A 23,498-nucleotide genomic window follows, 5' to 3' on the forward strand; every position below is an offset into this window, starting at 1 on the left:
TATGTGATATAGGTTCACATCCGCTTCACTCTTCATGAAGCCCAACCTAGTGAAGTAGCTATCTATCCTAGTGTACCAAGCACGGGGTGCTTGCTTTAGCCCATATAAACCTCTCTTGAGTCGGCACACATGCGACTCATGGTCCAAGGTTTCAAGACCTTCGGGTTGCTCTATGTACACCTCTTCCTCAATCATGCCATTGAGGAAGGCAATCTTCACATCCATCTGATGGATCTTCCAGCCCATATGTGCTGATAGTGCTAAAATAGATTTGATTGATGAGTACCTTGCAACAGGAGCAAAGGTCTCATCATAGTCAATCCCCTCTACCTGTGAAAAGCCATGGGCCAAAAATCTGGCCTTATGCTTCTCCACACAACCATCTACAGCTTTCTTTAGCTTGTAAAGCCAATGGGAGCTCACAACTGACTTTTCCTCTAGTCTTGGGACCACATCCCAAACACCGTTTCGAACTATGGATTCATAATCCTCCACCATTGCATCAACCCAAACCGGATACTACACTACTTGCTGAAAGGGAGACGGCTCTGTCACAACACTTTCACCCATAAGTGCCATGTATCTAGTGTACCTCTCTAATGACCTCCTTTGTCTGCGTTGAGAATACAGTGCTCCCACATTCTCTCGTGCATCATCCAACAATCTATCAGCCTCTCTAGTGTGATCTATTCCCTCTCTGGAAGACTCTGCCTGAGTGGATGTCTCCAGTCTCCAAACCTTTGCAAGTGGCTGCTCCACATCAATATGAGGCCCCTCAACCTTAGGAGCTAAAAGCTCCTCATCTACATGTAGCTCAAGCTCCCTCTCAAGGGATACTCGCATGGCCTTCTCCTCATCGAACCTGATATCCTTGCAAACCACTGTCATCCGACTGGTCAGAATGTACACCCGATAGTCGTGGGGTGTATCAGTATACCCCACAAAGATCCCCAACTCTGATGTTGTCTCAAGCTTCTTCCATGCATCTTTTGTCACATGGCAATAAACCGATGACCAAAAAATCCTGAAGTGACCAACATCTGGCCTCTTACCAGAATAAGCCTCCTTTGTTGTCTTCATCTCAAGTATCCAATGTGGGCTATGGTTCTAAACATAAACCATTGTGTTGCATGCCTCAACCCACAAGTGTAGTGGTAGGCCCTGATCATGAAACATTGCCCTTGCTGCCCCTACTATGCTCCTATTATTCCTCTTAGCAACCCCATTATTTTGAGGGTTATGGGGTGCCATCAACTCTCGTTTAATTCCTTCCGCTGCACAGAAGTTCTTAAACTCATTGGAGACATACTCACCACCGTTATCACTTCGTAGAGATTTAACCTTCTTTCGAGACTCTTTCTCTACCAATGATTTGAACTCATAAAACTTTGTGAAAGTTTGATCCTTTTTTTGCATAAAAAATACCCAACATTTATGACAATATTCATCAACAAATATAACATAATACCTATGTTTGGCTGTGGATGTTTTCAAGAATGGTCCACACACATCTGAATGGACTCTCTCTTCAGAATAGACTCTGCTCTACTATCTTTGTCTCCAAAGGAAGACTTGGTGTATTTTCCCAAAGTACAACCCTTTCATGTATCAACTTTCTCAAGCGTACCTTTGGGAAGATCGATAGAGATGTTGCAATATCTTCAAAGCCCCATGATGCCAGTGGCCCAATCGCATGTGCCACAACTCACCGACTTCCTGGCTCAACATATTTTCTTCTTTTGAACTCAAAGCAGCACAATCCTCTACCTCTATCTTATAGAGATTTTGAACTTGAATCCCTATCTTCTTTACTTGACTCGTGGCTATGTGTCGAAGGAACGCCTTTCCTTTCGAAAAGATCACATCATAGCTTCTATCCTCAAGCATGGAAATGGATACCAATTTCTTCGTCAGTCCAGGTACATGCATAACATTCTTCAAGGTGAGTGGAGCCATATGATCCCTCTGAAAATTAATAGTGCCACACCAGTAACACTATACTTACCGTCATCACCCATCTCAATATGCATCTTGAGATCTTTCTCCTCCAGTTCAATGAATAACTCTTTGTCGCCAGTCATGTGTAATGAAGCTCCATTTTCTAAGTACCAGACACTTCCCATCATTGAAGACACCATGCATTCAATGAGGGAAAAGTCCAATTCGAATTGTGAGGCCAAAGCCTCACCCACCTCTCCTCTTGAGGACTTCTTGTTGGACTTCTTCAATGGACAATTTGTAGCAAAGCGACCCATATTGTGACAATGAAAGCATTTAACTTTCGTCATGTCCTTATTCTTACCTCCATGATAAGACTCTGATTTGGAATGGGAAAGTTTACATTTCCCCTTCCTCACCTTAATTGCTAAGGCACAGTTCTCTTCATCATCAATCTTTGATGAAGGTCCATCCCTGGTGTTCCTCCTGATCTCATCCTACATCAAATCCGACCATAGTCATTCCCAATTTGGTAGCTTCTCCCGACTATTGACAGAATCCTGATAACTATGCCAACTCTTTGGGAGTCCAAGAAGAGAAAGGATCACCATATCCTCCTCACCAACCGTGATTCCAACACTTCCAAGTTCATCCTGACATTGAGTGAACTTGATCGTCAAGTACTTTGGAATCGTCTCGACTTTCTCCATGTTGATTTTACGAAGTTTATCCTTCAGTGCCAACTTCCTTTGATCACTGCTATTCTGATACAAGTTCATCAATGTTTTCCACATAGCATGTGGGGTTTCCTTTCCATGAAGACTCGAGACAATATGATCTCGAACTCCCTCAAGGATTATCCGCCTTGCCTTCACCACACACTTCTTCTGCTCGGAAAAGTTCTGTGTTTCAGTAGCTCCTCGTTTAGGAATTTCTTGTTCAAAAAATTCCTTCAAGTCATTGTCCTCTAGCACAACCTCCATCCTGTCGCTCCAGGCTATGAAATTCGAGCTGCCTTCTAAGGCATACTCAAGCCTCAACCCATGGAACGCCATCTGCCGATCCTGAAGTATGTATTGCAAATTCGACTTTCACTTGTAACCCAGAAACTCAAAACTTCGAAATCTCCTTTAGAGTATTGTTCTCAACTCCGATACCATGTTAAATATTTCTACAAATCTAGCTCTGATACCATGTAGAAAATCCTATAGATTTACAAGCTCATGCAATGTACTAAAGCAAGAGACAAGAATCTACTTCTACTCTTTACAGTAGAAGCCGATAAAGATTGAGCAAAGCAATAATCAACAAGAGGAAGAGAATCGAAGGCACATGACACAATAAATATCCAGGGAAAGCCACAGCTCAAAACCCCACTATATGTTTTGTATTAATCTGGAAAATCAAGATGACATTACAATGCTTGTTCTCTCTAGAAAAATCCGAGCACTCATCAAATTCAATCTCCAACTCATAAAAAAGCTCAAGGCCAAAGCTTAGCCTCTTCACAAGCTCTCCAAGTCTCTATTCCAATGTGTAATTCATATGAAGGATAGCTTGTATTTAAAGGGAAATAAAGCCTCTAAAAATAGTGCAATCCCTAAAGGATTAGTCCCTGATTGCATGCACTATCAGTGCAACTCGGGAAAATATAAAACAAATAGTACACTATCCATGCACTCTAGTCTCAACTGGGTCTTTCTCAGAATCGACATGCATGAGTTTTTGATGAGTAAATATTCAGTTAACTAGAGTAGCACTGGCGGAGTTTATTAGTGTCACCACTGACTGTTAACTCACTATTAGTTCTCTCAATTAGTTTGAGAACTAATTTAACTGAAATTACTCATGAAATTGAGTCTTCTATTTTACAACTCACAATTAACTCACACCGGACTCCTACAAAGTAGGGAGAACATATAAATGACTTCCAAAAGACTTCCAACTCGAATTTCCTAAGTTAAGTAAGTTTAATAAACTTAATTTAACTATTTTAAGTTGTTATGAGAATAGAATTCGAATTTAATTCACAGTTTAATTCAAGGACAAATTAAATTGGAATTTCTTGTTGCCATTTCTCAACAAATTTCATTAGATTGGATGGTTTGTTTGGTCAAGTGCAAATTGGCAAGGTTGGCAGGGTAGGTAATCTTAGGTAATCTTTGGGAGTGTTTGTAGAAGATTCTGAAGTCAAGTCTAGATTTGCATTGTAAGTTTTGATTCATGTTTTGTACTTGAAATTTTTTGGTAACTAATAATGACCCTATTGATAAGGCCAACAAAAAAGTATTAGTGGAAAATATATCTTTGCAACCTCTCCTGGTGGATATAAAAGAGGAAATAACTCCTTTGAATGGATTTCTTTTCATCATATTCTCAGAGAGCTAAAAAACCAGGTTGATGACCTATCTAAAGAGGCTCTATCTTTCTTATTTGAGACTTTTAACATCTCAGAAGTTGTGGATGTGGTTATTCAAAATTCCATGTATTTTTTCCCCCTCCCCATCCCTTCTGTTCTACACATATAACTATGTTGAAACATATGATGCACAAGGTCTCAGATTTTTGAAACTATATTTTTTGTTTTACTGAATGGATTGGGGTCTTGAATGGAGTAAGGTCTTTGAATAGTCCCTACTTGGGATGCAACATGCATATTCACCCATGAATATAAAGATTATTTTTCTCTTGGAAAAAAACTAATAATGACCCTGCTTTACCAACCAACCAAATACTATTAACAAGTAAACCTGGTTATATGAAGGGGTTTCATTAAAATTGTTCCTTAACACAATCTTTTCTTTTTCCAATGTTGAAATGCTTGCCATATTTTAAATATTTAATTGCTTGGAAACCTTTTCAAATAACACAATGCAGAGCAATGCCTATAGGCACAATTTCAAGTCAACGTATGCCATCATCACTGAAGAAATACAATATGCAACACTACACAATTACAAATTAACATTGCAATACCAAGAGAGCTTGTAAAGTTGAGTTTATGGAAGAACGTTCTGAAAAAAAAAAAAAAAAAAAAAAAAAAAACCCACTAACAATTTTACTAGTAGTTGTTTTCTACCATAAACATCCATACAAAGCTCTTTTCTACATAAGTTTGATACCTTATTATAGTGACAATATAGCATTAATAAATTCTTTGAACCTTCTAAATAGGAAATTTAACACATGTCCTAGGAACAAGATAATCCTAGAAGCATATTTCCATGAACATAATGAAATAATGGGTTCTTTGGAGTTTAGCTCCTATTGCTATTTATGGAAAAAATAAATGATGGACTAATGCTAAGGTAAAAACCATTTTAGATAGAATAAAGTCAAGGAAACATGGATAACATTTATGAAGGGAAATGATTAAATATCCTTTCTCATTTGTAGTAAAATTTCATTTCATGTATCAATTGGGATAGGAAAGCACCAATGTAGGCTTTTAGTTGCAACAAGTTGATTACTTCTGATGTTTGATATAAATCAAAGTCCTTGTATTTGTCTAGATGCCCATTTGACCTAAGTAGATTGCAGTATGTATCAACTAGATTTGTGATTGGGTCATTGGGAGCCTCTTCCTTTGTTCCACACTTGAACTCATCCATAAACATCTTGTGCTTCTTTCTCAACATCGTTGAGACTTACCTCATCCTTTTTGTAGGGCACTACCCTATTGCATGTGCCTCTTGAGTCCCACTGACCATTTTCAAAATGGTCTACTATGAAAGATCGCAGGAAGGAAAAGCCATTTGAATCTCAACAATAAGAAGATCCCATTGAGTACATATTGAATAACATGTATGAAGGAAAAATAAAAGGCCAACTGCTTGGCTTTAATTTCTTGACACTTGTGACAACCCATTACCTCATATTTCATAATGTAGACACCTGATTTTTGAAACCATTATCCAAAGGATAGAATGATGGCATTCATATTTGGTAGCACAGTCACCCACTCTGGGTCTAAAACATCCAAATAAAGCTTGACTACTCCTTGAGGGATGCCCTTAAACTCTGCCTCCGTGTTTTTAGTAGATATGGTGACTAGAGTACCATTAATGTTTTTTAATAGATATGGTGACTGGAGTACCATCAATGTAAATTTATATGATGCAAAACATCAGTGCACATTTACATTAGATTCATCTTTGTATGTGGTTTTAGGATGTTCTACATGCACAAATTGAATACATTTTCAATTGGACATCAAAGCCAAGAAAACCATATGAATATAAAGAAAACAACCCTCCGATTTTGTATGGGTTGCTTTGGTGTTCAAACATACATTAGAAAGCATACACACTAGAGATTGCATCTGATTATGAGCTACAAAATCGCCCACAAAAGCCCACAATTGAATCAGTGGTCTACGATGGACCCGCCTGAAAAAGGCAAATCATAGTTTACTGTCAGTAATGAGTTGGTATGCACATAATTAATGGTGATAAGTTTCCCCAATATCATTGTAGTGCTACGATTTAGGGTTTAAGATTTTAACAGGATGCAAATAATAATGCCTTATGTCAATTGAATGGATGGACAATCCACATGATGACCTGACAAAAACATTGATTCCACTAATTAGGAACATTACATGCATCATTACACACTTGCTAGATACCCATCAAAGAAGTATGACCCCTGGTATTTATCCCTTTTAGTAAGTATCAATCTTCATTAAATAATTGAGACTGTTAAATTAGGGGATTAGTTAAATCAACCTAGATCCATCTTCTTCTTTATGCACAAAACAAAGATACAATACATGCATGTTGGTGACTCCTTTATAAAAAACACAAAAATATTGTTACTTCAACTGCTTCCCCTCCCACCTCAAATGCTCTCCCAACAATGCAAACCAATTCACCTCACCTTCTTCAAAACCAATACAACCCCCCTAATGATGAGCACCATCACTTTCGTGAAAGGATAGGTAAACTTTCTACTATGCATGTTTGCACCATATGAAAAAAAATCATACCCATGTATCAAAACAAGACTTTTGCATGGTAATATTTGTTGCTTTCTTTATATTGGATCTAAGTCTACTTATCGTATTTATCTTTCAAACAAGGTGGACCTTGATGCACAAATGCTTTCCCTTTCATAATTTAACACAAATTGAAGAAATGCTCACTGCACTTGATCAGGTGCTCAAGTTTATGCTCAAAATTCAAAGTGTCAGAATTCTGATAAACACAGCTTCAGATCGAAGAGCTCGTCATTCTGATTCCAACAGTGTGAATGACACTCAATTCTGAGCTTGTATGCAGAAGTTAGAACAAGTCAAAGTTCCAGTTTGACTTGTCTACATGGCAGGATTGGATGACATGGCAAAGCCCTTCAGCGAATGAGGAGGCGCCAAGTGGTAAGCCACCATTGTCCCTCGCATATCAAAAATAGCAGTCGCATGTGAATTGACGTTTAAAATCGGTCCTAGAACAACCAGGGTTGTGATGCGATAAGGCAATCGCAAATCAGAATCACAATCGGCGAAGGGGAAGGTGTTGCAGAATCGACCCTCGATAGGTTGGGTTGCGATGCGATATCGTAATCGCATATCACAAGAAAAAAAATTCCCGCATATTAAAATCCCCGATACTTCGCCGATTGCAAAATGCAATAGTTCCAGGATACAATGCCACTATAGGTTGAGATTTAATATCCCATCGGGTCCGCGATAAGGTAATCGTAAATCGCCCGTTTCTATTCACAGACCATAAGAGCCTGCAACACTTGCCGATTGCGATTTGTGATAAGAACGACAAGTTATGTCCCACAACGTGACAAAATATTCACCCGGTTAGCGGATTTTGGAGTGGAAATGGGGGTTTTTGCCAGTTTTGGAGTGATAACTTCTTTAGTTCTTATCCAAATTGGATGAAAAAAGAGGATAGATATCCATTTTTTAGTATTTTGCACTCATGGAAACAATTTTCAGAGGCATTTGAGCATTGTAAACACACTTTTGTTGTAATTTTGAGAATAATAGAGAGGCCCAAGCATTGGAAGTTGGACCAAGGAGACATAGCCCAGGACAGGTGAACTCCTCATCAAATGTATGTATTGTGTGTTGTATTTTGATGTTCTTTGCTATTATTTTGCTATTGTTCAACATATGTTTTATGTTAAATTGTTTATAACATTTACATAAGAATCTCTCATGGGAATCAGTTAATTAAGCAAACATGGTGAATCCTTAAGCACTTGATACGTAAATGATAAGCATCTTGGGTTTTATTCTGAATGAGGAATTAGCACATCATTACTAATCTGCTCCATTTCATATCAGCACTCATGAACCCCATTCTACAAGTTACTCATGCCCATAGAGGTCAATACAAATACAATGGACATGCAATAAGCTTCACTAACATATCAATACTATTGCCAACTATTTACCTCATATGGTTTTTGAATTGAACATCCTCATGTCAAAATACACAATTCTATAGAAAAAGATTACAAATTATTTGTTTATATATCGTGTGTAATGGCAACATTGGAATACAAACTAAAAAACGATCCCTACTATGAGGATGTCCACCTCAGCTGATCTGCAATTTATGCTTGCCAGATCAACCTACAACTAGATGTCCAAAATATTATCAAACTCATCGATGGAATAAAGTGATCTATGATCTACTATGAAAAGTTGAAGATGACAAGAAAATAAAAAAAACTATAATTCTTTATGCCTAGTTGTTTTCACCATCATCATTGAGTATACTCCCCACAAGATTTATGATAAACAACATTAGATTTGAGGCTCATGGACAATTGCATCATCAAAAATTCAATCTTCCTTCTTTCTCCATTACTCTATGACCCTTTGGTTTCATGTGGGTTGTACAATTTCATTGATACACTTGGGTTTACCACCTCTAATGTACTACTCATATTCCCCACAACATATAAATATAAATATAATTATTTCAAAACATATAGATTTTACTAATCCAGCCTACCATGCACACTACACGTTCTTGCTTAGTACCTATCCACACATGCACACACATTTATATTTAAAAACTTAAATTTAATATATGAATTAAAGTATAATTTTTTCAATTCAATAATCTTGTCACATTCTTTGCAGCTTTTTTTTGAGCAATTGCTAATAATTATAGTTCACTAAAATCAATTTTGATAAAGATTTATTTGATATATATTTTTCTAAATAACACGTGACAATTGCATGGAAATTTGTATAAATGAATATGCTTGATAGACATTCCTCTATTAGAAATGAGCAGATTAATTATTTTCTTTTTTTTTCAGAGGGAAAATTAACATATGGCCGAAGCTCGCAGATAATTACATATGGCCGAAGCCAGCAGATGAGCAGAATTTTGGCCGAAGCCAGCAGATGAGCAGAATTACGGCATAGCTGTCACAAATACACCATAGCGCGGGGCCTCAACCACGCCGATCCTGGCTGGGGGAGCAAAAACCATCCACCGGAACCATCATGTCATGCACGTCACGTGCCGTTATTTTCCTAATTTCATATTCCAATTTTATAATTGAAAATATAAAATTTCGGCATATTCTAGTCGTTTCACGTGACAATTGCATGGAAATTTGTATAAATGAATATGCTTATAGACATTCCTCTATTAGAAATGAGCAGATTAATTATTTTCTTAATTTCATATTCCAATTTTATAATGGAAAATATAAAATTTCGGCATATTCTAGTCGTTTTTTCTAAATTAATAAGATTTCCAATATTAATTTGAAATTAAAAATTTACAAAATATATTTACCGTACTAGATTCAAGTGTATTGAAGTATGTAATTGCCATTTACATTCTTCCGTACTATCGATGGTTAAAGATTTTTTTTACTCCGTCATTGGCACTTGGATGAGTGGATCATCTTTACACTCATCATGGTAGATTTTAACAATATTTCATAGGTTTTAATAATATTAAGTTTTAATAATGTTTCATTAAATTTATAATAATATTAGATTTTCTTACTTTTGTTTCACAAAAAATATATTTTTATAATAATTTTAATTTTATATTACTTTTAATTTTTATATTAAAATAATGTTTTATAATATTATTATTTATTTATATTAATAATATTTAATATTAAATATTATTGATTTTAATATAACTTATTATTATTATGGTTTTACGGTAAGTTTTATAATAATTTTAATATTTATATTAAAATAATAGTTAATAATATTATTATTATATATTAAATATTTTTTCAGAAAAAGTTACATTGGTTAACGCGTTTCAACAAGTGTGGTTCATCTTCACGATACGATGTTTAATTTGAGCAAAGAGAGGAACAATCGACGAATCCGTACACCTCTTCAAAGAAAGCAAGATATGTCTTCATCTTAGAAACCTGCAAGCGTGCTCGTTCAAAAGTATGAACTAGTATGAACTTTAATAGTAACTGGCCCTCTCGTTCAAAAGTATGAACTTTAATAGTGACTAGTCCTCCTGTGCAGGGTAGTGATATTCGAATTCAAGCTTCTGTGATCCATATCATAATATATGAAGAAGTCACATTGAAGATTTGGGTGGACCCGTTTCAAACAAACAAGTGTGATTCACTAAAGATGAACCACACTTGTTGGTTCGAAATGCCTCAACCAAAATCTTCAATGTGTCTTTTTTCTGAAAAAATATTTGATATATTATGATATGGATCACAGTTGGATTATTATTATTATTATTATAATTTTCACTAATATTAATGTTAATCTTATATAATATTAATAATAATTATATAACACTAATATTAATTATTAGTAATATTTTCCTTAGAAAAATATTGATAAAAATAATATCAATATTGATAACATTAATAACAAGGCTACATAGCTAGCGTTCCTGCGGCTTAGTTCAATAAAATATTTTAATGTCATGATGTGTTGTATGTATTCCAAACAATAATAAAATTGTAAAATGAGTTATATGAATATTTGTTTAACTTTTTTTTATTAATTTTTTAAAATATAATTAAACATTTTTTTGGTAGATAAAGGTTATATATATATATAAAATTGATATTGAAGAGAATGATAACAAGTTAATAATTATTTATTTAATATTGAATGATAACATTTTTTTGATATAATGCTAATATTATAGTACACATGTCATGTCATTAGAGTATAGATTGATATAATGAGAGTTGTATAAATTGTGTGCATGTTATTTTTACATAATTTTTCCGAGTTTATATTTTTTAAATTATTTTTTTGTAAATTAAAAAGTATAACCCATAAAAATTGTCTATTCAATACTTTACACCAATGAAAAAATGGAATTTTTGAATTTAATTACAAATCATTTGTGTTTATGGTACATAGTAATTAATGTATATTGTTAATTTTCAAATTATTTACATAATAATTAGTGATATACTACATAGTAATTAATAATAAAGTAAACAAAAGTTAATTCTTGTCATCATTACACAATAAGAGGGGAGACATTTCAACCAATCATATTTGAGATAAATAAAATAAATTTTATTTAAAAATAATAAATTTAATTTCATAATGTTAAACTTTGAATAGATTTTAATTTTTTTTAGTCAAAAAAAACTAATAGCAAGTCAATGAAAAATTGAATCCCTTATAATAATAATATTATTAATAATTATAACACTAATATTAATTATTAATAATATTTTCCTTATAAAAATATTGATAAAAATAATATCAATATTGATAACATTAATAATAATATATATTTTTTTTATTTAGGCTTTTGTGATCCATAATGAATTAAGCAAAGTCTTTCAGCGGAAATCACATAAGAGAAATTTTCGGCCTTTGGAACCAAAAAGTATGGTTTATCATTAGGACCAGGATTCAAAAAACTTTCTCTTTGTGTGATTTCTACTTAAAGACTTTGCTTAATAAATAATAATAATAATAATAATAATAATGATGATGATATTATTATTATTATAATACATTAATTATAACATAGATATATTATTAATATAAGACTAATATTTGGCATAGTTTAACTAATAGAGGAAATGTTTTTTTAGACATTTTTTTTTGGTTAATTTTAACTAAAATCTTGCATAGATTTTTAAAAATTTGTGTTTAAATTGTTTAATCTCTAGCATTCTAGTGTTTCGGGGTTTTTCCAAGGAGTTGAATCCATTTATGCATTAAAAAGTGTATCTTAAATAACAAAAAATCACAATCTTTTGTATAGTATGATTCTAGTGAAAAAAATCATTTTGTCTATAAGTTAGAGGTCCCATTCATATGTAACAATCTATTTATTCATTGATATATATTTATTATTTTAGTTTTTTTGTATTATTCATTAATTTTTATAAAAAAATTTATCTCTTTAATTTCTTTGATAATTCATGAATGTTTTTAGACGTTTTAAGTAAAATAATTTATATTTTATATCTATTAGAATTTAATTATTATGATCCTAGCATCTCTACATTATTTATTTATAATCTTAGACAAGTCTATCTTTGCCTTAATGATGAACCACATTATGTGTTCGAAACACATTAACCATAAAATTATCTATGTGATTTTTTCCCGAAAAGTTTTTTATAATTCTTTTTTATATTAAATTAATGCTAATAATAACATTATTAATATGTTATATGGAAATTTTGGTTTTCAACTACTAGTAGAGTTTAGACAATTATAAACTCTACATACAATGGAAATCCAAAATTGACAATTATAAACTCTACATACAATGGAAATCCAAAATTTACATAAAACATGATGACTAACCGTCAAAACATATATGCACAAAACATTGTTAGTAACATTTAATAACGCTAATTTAATACAATTGTTAATAATAATAATAATAATAATAAGGACGAAAATAACATTCACATTAATATTAAAACCATCTTGATAATAATATGTTTATGTGATATAGTTTTTAATTGTTGCCAATATAATTTTTTAATGGCCTCCAATCTCTCTGAGCTGCATGGAGGCCTATTACCAAGTGTTAACCATAGTCAAACCATGGTTACCCATCAACAACCACCATTGCAATGATAACCATAGTCAAATCATGGTCAACAATAGATAAACCATAGCCAAAATATGGTCAATCATGGTCAACTATAGTCAATCATATTCAACTATGGTTGAACATAGTCAAATGATGGTCAATCATAGTCAAACCATGTTCAATCATGAGCAACCATAGTCAAACCATGGTCAACCATAGTCATACAATCATCAACCATAGTCAAAACATAGTCAACCATGTTTAAACATGGTGAACATGGACAATTATAGTCAATTGTGCTCAACTAAAGTCAAAGAAGCATTAAACATAACCATGTTCACCTATGGTTAAACCATGCTCACACATAGTCAATGCTTAATAATATTAATATTGATATGGTTTAAAATACATTAGTTTACTAATGTGGTTGACTATGTTCAACTGTGTTTGATCGTCAACACTCCTCAACTTCAGTCAAACATAACCACCTATAAATGTTATATATAACCATGGTTGAATACGATCAACCATGATCAAGGTATCTATGGTTGTGAATGTCGTCAACCATGATCAACCATGATCAAGGTCTCTATGGTTGAATATGGTGGGTGTATATCAACCACATTAGTAAATATAGTTGTGCTAGTTGACAACCCAAGTGTGGGGGGTGGATTCATTGACCATGGTTGACAAAGGTTGATGAGGTTGATCAAAGTTGATGAAATTGACCATGGTCATGCTTACATTAATGTGGTTGCTAATGTTATATTAATAGTTGAGATAGTTGACCATTATTGAAAAAGGTTATCATTATTGACCATATTCAACCATAAAAATCTTGATTGACCATATTCAACCATAGATACTTTGGTTAACTATAATTAATTAACCATTAAAATTCTATAAAATATAAATCTTTTAAATTCACTATAATGGACTAAAAATAATAAAAAATAATCATAATTAACTATGATTAATCTTAATTAACTATCATTAATCATAAATATTACAAATATTACATTATTAAATGTTTTATACTATTAATAATTTTTGATTCGATGATGCATGGTTTTGCCTTTTCTTTTTATATAATGCATTGGGTGAGCGTTTTGCTTTTGCCTTTTTATTTTCTTGGGTGGGTGAACTTTATATAAAGTGGGTGGGTCACTAGAACTTTATTTTTATTTCAAGTGGATTACTCGAACGTCGGTTACATTATTCACTACGCGTTCAAGGACCGGCTGATTCGGTATCGTGTGTTTGACCGACATGTATTTTGCCTGAAAGGGCGGATGAGAATCCCGACTCTGTTTTGACCGTCTTCACAATGCGACCGACGTTCTGGAAAGTGAACTCCCTACAGCAACGAAGGACTGACGAGGCGTGCCTTCCGAGACATGGAGACAACACGTGGTATTTTTCGTTTGTAGTTAAATGAACACATGTGCTATTTTTCGTCCCACCGTTTCTATATATAAATCTGAGTGTTACTAGCAAATACCCAAATAAGCCTCTGATAGCGAAGAGCCATTGCCAGGGATTGATTCATTCACAGCGCCTGAAAATCTCTAAGTGGAATAACAATTTTTCTAAGTTGTTAACAGCATTTGATCTGGAATCTCTTGCGGGCGGGGGGCTAAAATATGAGTTCGTCTATCAGCGAGGAGCCTGATGAGAAAACATGGACAGGCAGTCTGCGGTCGGCGAGTACCAGGTTGTTCGAGCGATCCGAGAGCGTTTTCTCTCTGTCTTCCAGTGTCCGAAAACGCCAGAATGACGAGGAAGCGCTCAAGTGGGCGGCCCTTGAAAAGCTGCCTACTTACGAGCGGTTAAGAACTGCGATTCTTGCAAATGTGAATGACAAAAAAGTCGTCGATCTTAATCAGGTCGACGTTAGGGGTATCGAACTCGAGACTCGGCAGCAGTTAATGGAGAGGCTTGTAAAAGTTGCAGACGAAGATAATGAACGCTTTCTTCACAGGCTTCGAAAGAGGATCGACAGGTTTGAGAAGCTTATTATGTTGTTTGTTACAGAACCCAGATCCGGGATTATTTAGCGTAGCTTTAGTTTGCCTTAAATTAGATGAACATTTGTGGATTTTTTGGGCGGAATTTTGCAGCGTTGGCATCCTTTTGCCCGAGATCGAAGTTCGCTACGAACATTTGAACATCGATGCAAATGCCTACGTAGGAAGCAGAGCGCTGCCCACGCTTATCAACTACACTGCCAACATGGTCGAGGTAGGTTTTGCATACGAAATGAACAGACTATCTACAGATTATTATGAGTTTTTCGGATTTTTGTAACATCTAGATTTTATCTTGATTTCCAGGCAGTTTTGGGGTCGCTTCATTTGTACAACAGCAAAAAGGCAACTATGACAATTCTTCATGATGTCAGTGGCATCATCAAGCCCGGCAGGTAAAACGAATTTCATTCTTGAATTCCTGCCAATTTCATCCCGATACCGCATTCTTTACCAGTTAGAAATAAACATGACTGAAATTCAATCTAAAAATCTTACCTGCAAATCTCTAATCCTTTGAAGTTTTACTTATATTTAACAGGATGACGCTTCTTCTTGGACCGCCAGCCTCGGGCAAGACGACTTTGCTTCTGGCTCTTGCAGGAAAACTAGACAAAAGTCTGAAGGTATGCATCGATTTTATTCTCGATTTTATTCTCTGTTTTTTTAAGTAATCAAAATTATTTCAAATTTATACAAGGTTCGTATGAATTTAGTAACACAGTGAAATTAAAATGGGCGCACAGGGGCGATATGTCACCGGTTCAAATCCTTCATTGTGATAGGTTTAACAGGTCACCTGTTTAAATCCCTCTAAATCCCTCTAACAGTCTCACCTGGATAGCATTAAAAATTTAACACAGTTAGGATAGATTAAGATCCAAGTCACTGGTTCAAATCCCCTGTGATGTCCCAGCTTCGTAGCATAAAAAAACTACAGTCTTCGTAGCATAAAAAAAAATTAACACAGTAAGATGGATTAAGATCACACTTATTCAAGAATCGTATGAATTTAACTTATCCCAGTTTAGATCTATTAAGCACTGGGTTGAGTTTTACAAGCAATCTGATTGGCCAAAGAATATTTTAAAGATACAACCACGGATGTAGTTTATACTCTGTTCTCTAAATTTTTTTGCCAAACTGTTTTAGATGTCACTCTTATTTATTTATATTTTACACTTCTCTTTCCTTTCTTGGCCGTAAGATGCACATCATTTCTGTAAGTGCAGTAATAGATCCAGAGACGCAAGAACCAAGTAATGCTCTGAAATAACCTAATTATATTGTCCGGGTGCAGGTTAGAGGTGGAGTAAACTACAATGGACATACCATGGATGAATTCGTGCCACAGAGAACATCCGCTTATATCAGTCAAAATGATTTGCACATTGGGGAAATGACTGTGAGAGAAACCTTAGACTTCTCTGCACGGTGCCAAGGAGTTGGGTCGAGATATGGTATGAATGCCTTTTCTATTTCCGGATCTTGTTAAATCTAATGCTATGGATTTTGAAGTCTACAATTCGAATAATCCGCTATCTTTCTCTTCTGTAGACGTATTAACTGAACTATTGAGGAGGGAAAAGGATCAGGGAATCAAACCAGATCGCGATATAGATATCTTTATGAAGGTACAGCACAGGCAGCTGCTCTGAAATCCATTAAGATTGAATAAAATTTTAAATGTATTTCAATGAATTTACTGAGAATGGTTGACTATTTCTTGTGCAGGCCACTGCATTAGAGGGCCAGAAAGCCAACATGCTCACTGACTATGTTCTGAAGGTATTTTGCTATAGCTGCTTTCTCAAATAAAATATGGTGTTGTTTTCCTGTTAACTAAAACGAGTCCTTTTATTAGAAAATTTCTAATAAAATTTTGTGATGAATCTGTTGTTCAGATTGTAACTTAACCTTTAGAATAAAAAGTCTAAATTCTAAAAGCAGGTTAAAGTTGCTAGGATTTTAACATTTAGAATTAACAAAAACCATTAGACAGCAATTTAAATTTTAAAATAGCAGTTTAAAGTTAATATTGCAGTATCAAAATGTTAGGAATTGTAAAATCCATTTTCAGACCCCAAAAAACGTGGGAAAAGAGGCCTTTTAGTTAAAATTTAACTTAGGCTTCAATTTGTGGAGAGGATTAGTTTTCTTTGGATGAACCAACAATATTGTATTGATATTGATGATTGGACCAGATCTTGGGGTTGGACATATGCGCGGACACACTGGTCGGAGATGCAATGCACAGGGGCATTTCCGGAGGGCAGAAGAAAAGAGTTACCACTGGGGAAATGATCGTTGGAGCTGCGAAAGCCCTGTTCATGGACGAGATTTCCACCGGTCTGGACAGCGCTACAACATACCAGATTGTTCGATGCCTACGCCAATATGTCCACGTTTTCAATTCGACGATGGTGGTGTCACTCCTCCAACCTGCCCCTGAGACCTTCATTCTCTTCGACGATGTCATTCTACTTTCAGAAGGTCATGTTATTTACCAGGGTCCTCGAGAAAACATACTCGAGTTTTTCGAGTCCATGGGATTTAAATGCCCTGAGAGGAAAGGTGTTGCAGATTTCTTGCAGGAGGTATGCTATTTTTTTCGATCTTCCTGAAATTATTATTGGTCAGCCGTGACATTAAAAAACAGGGTATCTGATGAATGTCATCGAATTGTATGGAATCGATTGAACAGGTGACTTCTCTCAAAGATCAAGAGCAGTACTGGGCAGACAGAAGGCAAACATACCGTTATGTTCCAGTGAAGGAGTTTGCGGATGCGTTCCAGTCTTTCCACATTGGGGTCGCATTGAATGCAGAGTTATCGGTTCCATACGATAGAAAGAAATGCCACCCGGCAGCTCTCACAACAGAGGAGTACGGTTTGAACAAAATGGAACTTTTCAGAGCATGCTTTGATAGAGAAATTTTGCTGATGAAGAGAAGTTCGTTCGTCTATATCTTCAAAACTGTTCAGGTAATATTTCATTGTTGTATTTTTCTTATCAAAACTATCAGATGTTTTCTAGTTATTTCAAAGTGGTCTTTTTGTTTTACTGTAGATTTTGTACTTTCAAACAAATACAACTTGTTATTATGAAATTGTTTTTTATTTTTCAAATAATCCTATGTAAACCGTTTGTCGGATTTACCTATTCTAAACTTCGTTATATTTATTTGGGATATTTAAAGCTGAAATATGATTACTCTTTGACAGATATTTATCATTGCTGGCATTGCCATGAGTGTTTTCTTCCGTACCAATATGCATCACAGAAATTTGGCTGACGGAGGCATTTACTTTGGGGCACTTTTCTTTGGTCTAGTGGTGGTGATGTTCAATGGCATGGCAGAATTGTCGATGACAATAGACAAGCTCCCAGTGTTTTACAAGCAGAGAGATTTCAAGTTCTACCCAGCCTGGGCTTATTCACTTCCAACATGGGTTATGAGAATTCCTATGTCCCTGTTGGAGTCTGTTTTGTGGATCATTATCACATATTATACCATAGGTTTTGCCCCAAATCCTCAGAGGTATAGTTTGATGACCTTGAAGCCCCACCTTCCTCTGTTCTGGTTGTGGTTTTTAATGCTCAAATCTAATGTCAATTTCCTTGGTATTCTCTCCCCCTGCAGATTTTTCCGACAGTTTGTGCTGCTCTTTACAGTCCATCAGATGTCTTTAGGCCTCTTTCGCTTTATAGCTGCCGTGGGACGCAATCGGATAGTGGCTAACACTTTCGGCTCGTTTGCCATCTTGATCATACTCGTTCTCGGAGGATTCATCATATCCAGGGGTATACAAGCTCTCAAGCTCAAATTGAATAGAAAAGCTGTGCAAGCCACTTAGTAACTATAAGTACTAATGTTTGGTGTTCGTGGTTTCCTATTGCAGATGATATTAAAGGATGGTGGATATGGGGTTACTGGATTTCTCCTCTCATGTATGCTCAAAATGGAATTGCAGTAAATGAGTTTACGGCAACTAGATGGCAAAAGGTAAGTAAATTGCAGACTAGATGGTGCTTGCAATTGAAAATCGGTCTTGTGATAGAAGGAACTAATAATTTGCTTATTTAAAATGTTTCAGCCAAATGACAACGTTGGCGTCAACTTAATGAGATCTCGCGGCCTTTTTCCCGATAGCTACTGGTATTGGCTTTCGATTGGAGCCCTCGTGGGGTTCAATATTTTATTTAACATCCTCTACACACTGGCATTGCATTATCTAGATCGTAAGTCCTTTTTAACTTCTGCACATGATTTCGGCTGATTTCAGTACTATACTTTGTATCTTGATCGGAATTCATATTTAGAAAACAAAAATAATGATGTTCTGTTTCTTTTTCCAGCTCTAGGAAAGCCGCAGGCATTAATTTCTGAAGATGATTTGAAACAAAAGCTGGCAGCTCAAACCGGGGTTGTGCAAAGAAACAGTATAAATGAAATGCAGACGATGCCAGGAGAAAACCATGAAGAGATTCAAGCTTCTGGTACGAACAATGCTGCTTCAAATTCTACACGAGAATCTGGAAAGAAAGGAATGGTTTTACCTTTTCAACCTCTGGCGATGGCTTTTGACAATGTCAATTACTTTGTAGACATGCCCCCAGTACGTTAAGCTTCCCATCACTTTGAATTAATTACTATAAGCAAATATTGGAAAACCTTTCTGTTTTCCATTGTAATGGCTGTTAATAATTTGATTTTTAAGCTTGTCAGTAATTTTTACTTGCTGTACATATTACAGGAAATGAGGCAACAAGGAATTGAAGAAAATAGACTCCAGTTATTGCGTGGAGTGAGTGGAACATTCAGGCCTGGTGTGCTCACTTGTTTAATGGGTGTGAGTGGAGCTGGAAAAACAACCCTAATGGATGTTCTTGCTGGAAGGAAAACTGGTGGATACATCGAAGGGTCCATCACCATCTCTGGTTATCCCAAAAAACAAGAAACCTTTGCTCGTATCTCGGGTTACTGCGAACAAACTGATATCCATTCTCCTTTCGTTACTGTTTATGAGTCACTGGTATACTCTGCCTGGCTTCGTCTCCCATCTGAGGTCGACACTGCATTAAGAAAGGTAATCCCTTTTCTCTAATATCGTCAAATCTCTAATTTAACAGCATTGTCAAGTGTGTTTATGTCGAAATGGAGTTCAATTTAACTGATGGGTATTGTGTTCGAACATAAACAGACATTTGTGGATGAAGTTATGGATCTCGTGGAACTGAATAACCTGAGACAAGCTCTGGTCGGGCTTCCTGGAGTGAATGGCCTGTCCACGGAACAACGGAAGAGATTGACAATAGCAGTTGAATTGGTTGCCAATCCTTCAATAATCTTCATGGACGAGCCAACATCAGGACTGGATGCAAGAGCTGCTGCTATTGTGATGAGAACTGTCCGGAACACTGTGGACACAGGCCGAACTGTTGTTTGTACTATTCATCAACCCAGCATTGACATCTTTGAAGCTTTTGATGAGGTATGTTCTGAAAATACACACTCTCAAATCTACGGATCATTATTACAGTCAAAGTTTATCTTTCAATCCACAATAAAATGCTAAATATTTGGGCGGTTTTTTACATCTTAAATTTCAGTATGTGATTGGTAAATTAAACCATATAACTATTCGGAATCTTCAGACACAAATGAAATCCCTCTTTTATAAATAATTTGTAAAAGAAACAAAATCCTTACAAAATAAGGAAACAGCTCCTTATGCTTATGATCGTTAGTGCTGAAGTGGTAATAAGAAGAATGGATTTGCAAAATTTGCAGCTTGTGTTGATGAAGCGAGGAGGGCAGATGATATACGTTGGTCCTCTTGGCCGCCATTCCCAAACACTGATCGACTATTTCGAGGCCATTCCAGGCGTTCCCAAAATCACGGAGGGGTACAATCCTGCGACATGGATGCTTGAAGTGTCTTCTGTGGGCGCAGAATTGCGTCTTGGAACCGATTTTGCAGATGTATACAGGAATTCATCCCTCTACCAGTAAGTCATTATCAGTACAAGTTTTTGAAAATAATAGTAACAGTTTTGTTCTCATTTATTTAAAAATGTGATTACTTATAATATAATTATGTTTTCATCTGCAAAATTCCCGTGTTCTTTCATCCTTATATTTATCCTCTATTTTTATCACTACCCAAATTATCTATTTTTCACATGACTTAACAAATTATCTATTTTTTACACAGACGAAATGAAGCTCTAATCAAGGAACTGAGCGTGCCGGGTCCGGGAATGAAGGATTTACACTTCGAATCTCAATTTTCACAACCTTTGATAATTCAATCCTGGGCCTGCTTGTGGAAGCAGCACTGGTCATACTGGAGAAACCCCGAGTACAATGCCGTCCGTTTCTTTTTCACTTTGGTCACTGCTGTGCTTTTTGGTACCATCTTTTGGAGAATGGGTCAAAAGATGTAAGAAATTATACCTTGCAGCCTTTACAACATTTGGATGCTTGTTATCGTTAGAAGCTGCAATATCATCTTTTTAATTTGTGATATGAATGCATTATTGCAGAGAGGAGCAACAAAAAGTTTTGAATGCTATGGGATCACTGTTCGCGGCTGTGTTATTCATAGGTGTGAACAATGCTTCTTCAGTCCAACCTGTAGTGGATGTTGAAAGGACAGTCTTTTACAGAGAAAAGGCAGCCGGGATGTACTCTGCTATGCCTTATGCCCTCGCACAAGTAAACCCCCAATTTCATTTCATCCCTCCCATTAATGCCTAAAAGCTTTCTGAATTCTTCTCGTCCCTAATGTGTCAATGATGTTATGCAGGTATTGATCGAAGTGCCATATGTATTTGTTCAAGCGGCGGTGTATGGAGTGATCGTGTACTCGATGGTCAACTTCCAATGGCAGGCAGACAAGTTCTTCTGGTTTTTCTTCTTCATGTTCTTCACATTTTTGTACTACACATACTACGGAATGATGACAGTAGCTCTGACTCCTAATGTCAACATAGCTGCCATTGTCTCCTCGGCTTTCTATTCCATCTGGATGCTTTTCTGCGGTTTCATAATCCCTCGTCCGGTAAGAATTCATGGTTTTAATCACTACAAATCCAACAATAATATTCCAAAGTATACAACGATTAATTAATAGTTAAAAAGCTTGATGTAACTTGTTTGTCAGAGCTAACCTGTTTCCCCGATACCTCACAAAACATCAAAATTCTACTTTTACAAAATTCCATCAATTGCATTTTTTTGCCAATCCAAGTCTGCCAAGATTCATGCAATACTTGTTCATTCAACTGTGTATATCTGAACATTACAACCATAACAAACATAGATGGACACATATTGCTTGTGCTGCATTCTATTACAGTTTTTTTGTCAGGATTCAATTCAATTAATACCTCTAACAATACTTAATAAATTTGATGCAGAAAATTCCGGTGTGGTGGAGATGGTACTACTGGGCATGCCCTGTTGCATGGACACTGTACGGTTTGATAGCATCACAGTTTGGGGATTATGAAACTTTCATGACTAGAACAGACGGCACTCGAGAGCCAGTGAAACAGTTTATCAAAAGTTATTTTGGATTCAGACACAGCTTCTTGGGACCTGTTGCAGTTGTGACAGCAGGATGGAGCATTCTCTTCGCATTCATCTTTGCCATATCCATCAAAAAGCTCAACTTCCAGTCAAGATAGTCACTGAAATATCAAATATTAATTTTTCAACGTAACTTGTATATCTTATTGATGGGTGCCAGTAACAAATGTCCTATCCGAATCGATCATATTACAGAGTACAAGAAGACGGATTATAGGTGTGTATATACATATGTATAATATACGACCATATGTCCTATTCTATTTAAAGATATTTCTTTTCCCTAACGGATATAGCTTGTCCCCCTGTATATAAAGGGGGACAGCATCCTGCAAAATCCTATGTCATCAGTTTTTTCAATCAATTTCTTAATGAGAAGACGCTCTATTGGACAATTGAGGGCATGTTTATTTATTCACTATTAATTAGTTAAATACATTTCATGACAATAAGATGATTGATGTCATTAATTTTATTTCGGTCCGAAGTCAGATTTTGACATGAAAGCAGATTATTGTTCAGAAGTCAGTTTTTACATGAAAGCAGATAACAAAATAAAAGTAGTTTATCGAGGCCGACGAGGGAGACGGGCAAAAGTGGTTGGAGACGGCAATAAGTGGTTGGAATCTGGGCAAAAAAATTTCAAAAAATCTTTAGACGTAGTGTTTGAATCATATTTTTGATGATGGAAATGGATTCAGCACCATTAAAAACTTCTAGGGCACCTAAAATTGTGAAGTTTGACCGCTTTTACTTGGATTTACAAAAATCCCTGCCGGATTTTTTCAAAATATGGCCCGAATTTCCATAACTTTCAAGGCAAAAAAGCATAATCTTTACACTACGACACAAAATAATAGACATGAAAGTTCCTTCGTGATGAATGCAAGTCAAATTTTGACAGCGAAATATATGTGGAAAACTTTTAATGGTG

At 35.5% G+C, this 23,498-nt stretch overlaps 1 protein-coding gene and 1 pseudogene across 2 annotated transcripts; one reads left to right on the forward strand and one right to left on the reverse strand.

Annotated features, from left to right (window-relative positions):
- Positions 1-5,310: 5,310 nt before the first annotated feature.
- On the reverse strand, positions 5,311-9,401 carry LOC149169363 (protein trichome birefringence-like 24; annotated as a pseudogene).
- Positions 9,402-14,429: 5,028 nt separating this feature from the next.
- Positions 14,430-22,959, forward strand: LOC149169364 (pleiotropic drug resistance protein 1-like). Of its 2 annotated transcripts, XM_089428677.1 has the most exons (21): positions 14,430-14,940; positions 15,059-15,179; positions 15,272-15,360; positions 15,507-15,591; positions 16,266-16,425; positions 16,523-16,599; positions 16,700-16,753; positions 17,170-17,562; positions 17,670-17,951; positions 18,192-18,508; positions 18,611-18,771; positions 18,870-18,973; positions 19,065-19,209; positions 19,327-19,586; positions 19,725-20,057; positions 20,172-20,462; positions 20,762-20,979; positions 21,186-21,413; positions 21,517-21,688; positions 21,780-22,034; positions 22,393-22,959. In XM_089428677.1, exons 1-21 carry the CDS (start codon positions 14,582-14,584, stop codon positions 22,660-22,662), a joined length of 4,374 nt encoding a protein of 1,457 aa, XP_089284803.1. In that variant the 5' UTR covers positions 14,430-14,581; the 3' UTR covers positions 22,663-22,959. The 2 variants fall into 2 exon arrangements, with proteins under 2 accessions (XP_089284803.1, XP_089284802.1); XM_089428676.1 differs by having other exon boundaries at positions 18,192-18,771.
- The last annotated feature ends 539 nt before the right edge of the window (positions 22,960-23,498 follow it).

The sequence above is a fragment of the Pinus tabuliformis genome, chromosome 4_2 (genome assembly GCF_031772625.1).
Source record: "Pinus tabuliformis cultivar Carrire ecotype Pingquan chromosome 4_2, CPIR1, whole genome shotgun sequence".
NCBI lineage: Eukaryota > Viridiplantae > Streptophyta > Pinopsida > Pinales > Pinaceae > Pinus > Pinus tabuliformis.

Excerpts from the sequence above, each read along its gene's own strand:
- LOC149169364 (XM_089428676.1), top strand. The coding sequence starts at position 14,582 with ATGAGTTCGTCTATCAGCGAGGAGCCTGATGAGAAAACATGGACAGGC. Across the intron at positions 15,180-15,271 it reads ACACTGCCAACATGGTCGAG|GCAGTTTTGGGGTCGCTTCA; the intron begins GTAGGTTTTGCA and ends CTTGATTTCCAG. Across the intron at positions 21,414-21,516 it reads TGGAGAATGGGTCAAAAGAT|AGAGGAGCAACAAAAAGTTT; the intron begins GTAAGAAATTAT and ends GCATTATTGCAG.